Source organism: Fukomys damarensis, unplaced genomic scaffold (assembly GCF_012274545.1).
Source record: "Fukomys damarensis isolate Sample0158 unplaced genomic scaffold, DMR_v1.0_HiC HiC_scaffold_20, whole genome shotgun sequence".
Taxonomy (NCBI): Eukaryota; Metazoa; Chordata; class Mammalia; order Rodentia; family Bathyergidae; genus Fukomys; species Fukomys damarensis.
The window spans coordinates 41,872,152-41,879,313 of NW_022900932.1; the positions used below are offsets into that span (position 1 = coordinate 41,872,152).

General features: G+C 44.2%; 1 protein-coding gene across 1 annotated transcript; it reads left to right on the forward strand.

Annotated features, from left to right (window-relative positions):
* Positions 1-526: 526 nt before the first annotated feature.
* On the forward strand, positions 527-4,864 carry Hhex (hematopoietically expressed homeobox). Its single transcript, XM_010632094.2, has 4 exons — positions 527-626; positions 1,654-1,943; positions 2,159-2,209; positions 4,217-4,864. The coding sequence occupies exons 1-4, from the start codon at positions 527-529 to the stop codon at positions 4,436-4,438; spliced, it is 663 nt and encodes a 220-aa protein (XP_010630396.2). The 3' UTR covers positions 4,439-4,864.
* The last annotated feature ends 2,298 nt before the right edge of the window (positions 4,865-7,162 follow it).

A 7,162-nucleotide genomic window follows, 5' to 3' on the forward strand; every position in this document is an offset into this window, starting at 1 on the left:
CAGGAGCTGGCGGCCGAGGGCAGCCTGGGGTAGAGCGTGTCGCCCGGGGTGGGGCCCTCCAGCAACACGGACGGGGAGGACGGTGTCCAGGCACCCCGGTCCTACCCCAGAAGGGCAGGCGTAGCTGCCGGGCCGGAGGTTACGAGGCTGGACTTGGTTCAACAAGCTTGTGTAGTGAAAGAGCCTGACCCTTTCCGTTCATAAAGGAAATCTTGACTTCTCGATAGGAGTAAATCTGGTTTCAGAAGCTGTTAAGTGTTTTCCTGGCTGCATGAAGCAGACCCTTCCCCCGGAGTAGTGCACGCTGCTGATTATTTTATCGACATCCTCAATACAGACAAATTCAGGAAACACTCGACTTCTGATAGCCGGGATCCGTTTTTCTGATATTGTTCATTTCCTCTGTGTGGGATGTGACTTTATGGCAGCTAAAATAACCAGTTGCTTCCTTTTTTTTTTTTTTTTTCTTCTCGAGGCTGTTTTGCACCAGTCTGAAGCCTGACGCAAGCAAAATCTCGAAAAAACAATGCCAGCTTTCAAAGCGCTTAGGCGCAGGCCTGCAGTCGCACCGACGGACGGACTGACAGACACCTCTTTAGAGCAGGAAGGTGCAGACCCGGGCAGCAGTTAGGAAGGGCAGCGCACTGAGCAGTTTGAGGGGCTTGCTCCTTCCGTGCGCAGCCTAAGAAATAAGCCACCAGTGTCAGGACTCGGGTGACCCTTGGCGCCCCTGGGGTCTTAAGCCCCAGGACAGTTAAGGGTGAGGGGAGCTTACCCTGGACTACCAGAATTTTACATCAACTCTGTTTATTAGCAGCTTCATCGTCACTATAGTGGCGGGGTCTCTAGTTCAGTGCACTTTAGCTTCTCAACGCTAACAAGATTTGGGATGTGTGAGTTACATTTTCTTAAAAGGCTATTTATTATATTTTTATTTTTATCCCAGCCTTCCTGGTTTTGTGCCAAGGCCCCCGTGGCTCTGTCCCCAGTTGGGGCCGGAGCGGGACTCTCAGCCCTGCTGGGTTTGAGGACGAACGTTTTCACAGAGCGCGCCCTGGGTTTCCTTGGGTTACTTCTGGGACCGCGCAGGAGGAAGCAAAGGGTTTTTCGTGATAGACCAACAGGAAACACATTGACGGAAATGTTGCCATAGTCCATGGGGTGGTTTTAACTGGCCACCCCCGCGGGCCGGGTGTGAAATCAAAGGAGGTTCGGCGCCTTAGGGCCAGGATTGGAGGCACCACGCGCGGCCTAGTTCGTCCCCCAGCGCCAGCGCTTCTCGGGCAGCCAGGCTCAGGGTGCTGTAGCAGCCCCATTCCTCCCCAAAACGCGTACACTAGCGTCTCTGGAAAGTGCGTTTCAGCAAGGGAGAGGATTGAGAGGTACAAAAAGCTGTGCATAATTTCCAGACGACTTTTGAAAAAGTTGTCATAGAGTGTTAAGCCCAGCCGGCAGTGAGCATTTACTTGGGGATGGAAAAGATTTGTGTTATCTAGTCATAGGTGTGATGGTTGTGTGTCCGAGTGTACGGGGTGCTCTGTGTGTGCCTATACGTAGCTGTGTGACTTTGGATGCTTGTATGCGTACGTCAGGGGTTGGTGGGAGCCTGTGGGGTCCCTGTGCTGGGTATGTAGTTGAGTAAGTCAGGTTGAGTGGCTTCGTGCATCTCCTCCCACCCTTCACCACCGCCTCCAGGGTGGTCTAGAGGATGCTCCGCAGCTCCAGCTCCAAGGCCCTTGCTAACTACTACTCTGCTTGCGCTAGGCAAACCCGTGCTCTGGAGTCCTTTCTTGCAGAGGCCTCTACATAAAAGGAAAGGTGGTCAGGTGAGGTTCTCCAACGACCAGACCATCGAGCTGGAGAAGAAGTTTGAAACGCAGAAATACCTCTCCCCTCCTGAGCGGAAGCGTCTGGCTAAGATGCTGCAGCTCAGCGAGAGACAGGTGAGCTCTCCCAGCTTGGGAGGAGAGACCGGCTTCTGGGGGTCGGGGCCACCAGGACCAAGAGCAGTAGAGAGGCAGGAAAGTGCGTTGCACTCCGATGCTGTTCAACGTTTGGAGGGTTAGTTGGCTCCCCAGTCCCAGATCTGCTTCTCTTGTCCTACCCAGGCTCCTCGGGATTCTGGGCTCTTGGTAAGGTTTCTTTCTCTTTCCTGTAGGTCAAAACCTGGTTTCAGAATCGACGCGCTAAATGGAGAAGACTAAAACAGGTATCAACGAAGTAGTTCTGTTTCTATGGGAATAAATATTTGTATCATGTTATCTCAATGCGGGGCCTGTTATGGGTTGTATGCAAAAGTCATTTGAGAGACTATTTAACCTCTTCACCTTGATTAAAAAGGCAAATAGTCCTGCTGAAATTCAGGATGAGTTGCTCAGGTGGCAATAATGCTAAAAGCACCTAATGCAGTTCCTATATCAATTATGCTTGGGTTTTCACACACTGGCTAGTAAAACTCCCAGCTAATTGTTTTATAAACCCCATATGTTGTTTATCTAATTAATGCAGGAAAGATAAAGTAATTGACAGTAAATGACTTAAGCAGTTATCTTTGGGAGAAAATTGTTTCTTTTATTTACACAGCCATAATAAAACCAGGCAGAACTCAAGAGTAAGTATAAGGACACAAACACCTTTCAGTCTTGTTTGTGCTGTCTTTAAGCAGAATAAAATATCACAAAGTTTAAAAATTATTTTCCATCCAATGCCAACTCTTCAAATGAGTCTAAAAAATGTAGGGAAATATCCAAGCCTGTTAGGAAAGTAGTTTAAAATTTCTAATCGTCTTTCCTTCAGTGACCTTGTTACGCAATATATGATAAAAAGGAAAGGCCTATTCAGTTTTTAAGGAAGCTCTCTTGGTCTAAAGCTGAAGATCTGTTTTTGATATCCTAATCTGGATATGTTTCCACAGTTATCTGACAGTTACTGAATTGTTAATTTTCCATTGTAAATGATAAATATACAGTATTTTGAAATAATATGAGTGAGGAAATTTAATATGGGTTGTTAAATTTATTGATCATTACTTTTCCATTAAAAATAAGATATCCCAAAGAAAGATCATTTTGAAACATAAAATAAAATTCCTGTAATTTTATTATTCTATCATTATTTAAATATTTGCAGATTTCTCCTCAGGCTCTGACCTTGTACATATGTTACACAGTTGAAAACTTGAATGTAGTACTTTATTTTGTTTAAAAAAACAGTATATGATATTTTTCCTCTATATAGTATAGTATTAATATTCATTTTATTTAAGCACAGGATTAAAAATTCACTGACTTATTTAATTCTTGTTCAAAAGCTTTTTTTGGGGGGGTACAGGAGATCAAACTTAGGACCTTGAGCTTGTGAGGCAGGAGGTAGAACGACTGAGACAAATCCCCAGCCCATGGGGACTCTTAAATTAGTAGTTTCTATATAGTATGGAAATACTTTTCAGGAATTTCCTCCAGATTTTAAGCAAACTTTAGTTAACTCTCTCCCTTCTTAGCAACATTCTATTTCTTTTTTTTTTTTTGGCAAGATTTTGTCTCTTGCTACATATTTGTGTACATGTTTATAAATTTACATTAAAATGAATAAAAAATAATTCAATCTAATAATTTGGAAACTTTCTTATTAATTCACCACTTTTTGGTGGGGAGGGGAGTGCTGGAGATTGAATCTGGGGCCTTGTAGAGGCCTCAATCCCTAACATTCGTATTCTTAAAATGTCTGTAAGATTCTGTTAATTGGACAAGATTTAAATATCTAAAGAAAAAGACAGTGTGCAGCTGTTTTTTCCCCCTCAAATTTTTAAGAATCCTGATACCATGGGTCTAGGGTGGTATTAACCAGTTGCACCAAAGGTTGCAACTTTTTGAATTTCTGCATGAAATTTATATGTTACTGAGAAAATTCAAGGAATGAGAATTCGAAGAGAAAATTTTTATATTCCGTTGTTATGTGCCATTCCAAAAGTGGGGCACTAGGCATAAAAGGATTGTTTCATTGATGCAGTACATTTACACTTACATTTGTGACTCGTACTTGTATTTCTTTCAAATCAAGAATCACAAGAACTTATTTTCTAAATGAGAAGATTATAACTGAAAACATTTAATAAACTGAAGAAAGGTGCTGTAGGATGAAAAGACATTTTGATATATATGCCTCTTCTCCGTATTTCATGATCCTGCCGATTTCCATTTTCATCCCCTCCATCCAGGAGAACCCTCCAAGCAATAAAAAGGAGGAACTGGAAAGTTTGGACAATCCCTGTGACCAGAGGCAAGACTTGCCCAGTGAACAGAATAAAGGTGCTTCTTTGGATAGTTCACAGTGTTCACCCTCCCCTGCCTCCCAGGAAGACCTTGACTCAGAGATTTCAGAGGATTCTGACCAGGAAGTGGACATTGAAGGCGATAAAAGCTATTTTAATGCTGGATGATGGTCACCAGAATTGGCATGTTCAAAAAGCTGGACTGGGAAATAACAGTTTGCTATAGAAATTCTTCACGGAAGAACTGGAAAATTATAAGAGAAATGAAAATCCATTTTCTAGTATTCTGGATACCTAAAAATATTTGGTGCACTGGCTTATTAGAAAAGTTACAATGAAGCCTTAATTTTAACTTAACAAATGTTGTATGTACTGATTATAGGTTGTTTTGATAAAAATTCATGCCCCTTTCCCCTTTTTAGAAAAAAAGAAAGTTTGTTGTTTCTATTTATAAAAAGTAATTTTGAACTTTTGTTAAATTTTTAAGTTATAGCTTTAAAGGTTTAATGGGCTCTTCTTGAATGACTTTCTATAACCTGTATTTACGTCCTACTTAGTGGCAAAGCAGAAAGCACCCCCAAATCCAGTGCCTTAGAAAAGAGGCCTATATTTCAGGCAGCCTTGGAATACTTTAAAAAGGAAACAGTCTTTACTTTTATATGCTATTCTTAACTGTTGCCTTAAATCCACAACCAATTCAGAGCAGAGCTGATAAGGCTCTTAAATACTTGGCTTTGCACTACCACTTAGTACCTGTTTGACAGAGGTGTTAAGAGGATAGTACTGTCCTACAGGCAGAGAAACTGACTCATAGGTGACTAACAACCTCAGCTGAACTAGAAATTCCAGATTAAGTGTAAGTAGACTGTAGATATTGTGTTTTATATCAAACGGTGTCTATAACGTGTGTATATAGAATTGTTCACTGTAAAAACAACGGCCAGAATTTTTTTTAATGAGTTCATTGTCTATAAAATAAATCTGTCCTTGGGACGACTGACCTCATCAGATATCACATTCTCTGGTTTAAATACACTCACACACACACACACACACACACACACACACACGCACGCACATGCACACACACCCCTTTTCTTAGAGCACCTCGAGGTACCTGCCGGGTGCTCTGAGACCCACCCGGAGTCCGGGCGCTGAGCTTTCTGTGGCTCTTGCTCCGTGAGTCCCGGCAGCACAACGGACCGAAGTGATGGACTAAGGTCGCTGGAACTGGAGTTTGGGGTGGAGTCTGGAGGGAGCTGGGTGCGGTGGGGTGTCTTGAGTGCGCCTTCCGCACGCCGAATATCCCCTACCCCTCTTCCCGAAATGGACTAGTCGGCCGGGCAGGCAGAGGCAGGCGGGTCCGCCCGAGCCCATCGATTGTCCCGGGCTGCGCGACTGGCCCAGACCGCTGACCTTGACCGATGTGAGTCAACACCACGTCACCCTTGAAGGCTCCGGAGCCCCTCTGCTCGGCTACGCCGGGGTTTGGGGGAGGGAGGGAGTTAGCACCAAGGCGCGATTCTCCTGCTCAGCCAGCTTCAGAATCACCCACGGGGCTTGAAACTCCTTCCCCTTCGCAGAGTTCAGATTGGCAGGTCTAGGGTGCGAGCAGGAATTGGAGTTTCTACAAGAGCGTGGCTTATGCCAAAGCTGCTGGTGCCAAGAGCATACTTTGAGAACCGCGGTCTAAGGTGCTGCTAGTGTGGAAGTAGCAGCAGGAACAGCTCACCAGGGGTTGGGGGTTGCAGCTGAGAGGGAGGAGGAGGGACAGAGATTAGGGGAACAAGGGAGTATCCTGGGAGGTACCAGTGAGGATTAATGGCTAGAGGAGGGTTCGGGATGCAAGAAGGAAATTCCAGGGACTTGACGGGAAAATGAAGGTGCTGAGACGAACGGGGACGAGGCTGAGGCTTCTGACAGTCCCGTACAAGGCTAGGCAGCAGCTACCTCCCTGCCTACCTGAGCCTGCTCAGGTCTTTGCCATTCCAGAAAAGCCACAACAAAGACCTGTGGGGAAGAGGCCTAGAAATCTCTCCCTTCTTTCTCTCCTCGAGTTGTGGGTGAGGACTTGAGACCTAATGACCCTACCCTGATCTGGCTGACACGGGGTGTGGCTGCCCAGATTCAGACCCTCAGTCAAAGACAGTGAAAAAAATCGTTACTCTTAGCAGATTGTTACATCTTGCCTCCATAGATCTCCACAAAAGCCCCTGGAATTGAAGGTGAGTTTGACTTTTAAAACTGAGTACTGATTCTTAGGCAGAGAGGTGGATAAATCTGGAAACTTGAAGATTTGCACTGGAGTTTCAGTTCTTAGCCTCAATCCTCTTATTTGTAGAACAAAGATGGTCTAGTTGAAATAGGAGACCCCTCCTGCTCCTCATTTGCCAACTCAGTTCATGATCTTGATTTTCCCCCCTATTCTACATTTTCTCAAAGTTAGAGCCCAAAGTAGCCACCCAGTGGGAGAGTTTTCCTTCCCATCAGCTGCTGGTTCCAAACTCCAGACTTTGCCTTTCAAGTTACATCAGGGTTTCAAAGGCCGTAATCAATCTTATCTGAAAATGAGACTATCAGATTTTTGGAGAATGGAAGGCTTGTGGACTTAGAATTAAATTAAAGTAATCCTGAAATCTGCACATGTTTTGCCTCTGCAGATAACCTCTGGTTAATATTTATTCTTATGAGTAACTGTATCATGACTATTAAGCAGAGAAACACCATGTATCGATTACTACTTGTAAACTTCAGGAGTGAAGTCTTGTTTTAAAGTCACAATTCCCTAGTCCAGGCTGTTTTCCAATTTAAAGCTAACCTTGATTCTTTTCAAGTTGCTCATGATCTGAACTAAACACGTCTTTAAATGTAACTGGAAGAGAGCTACAGTAT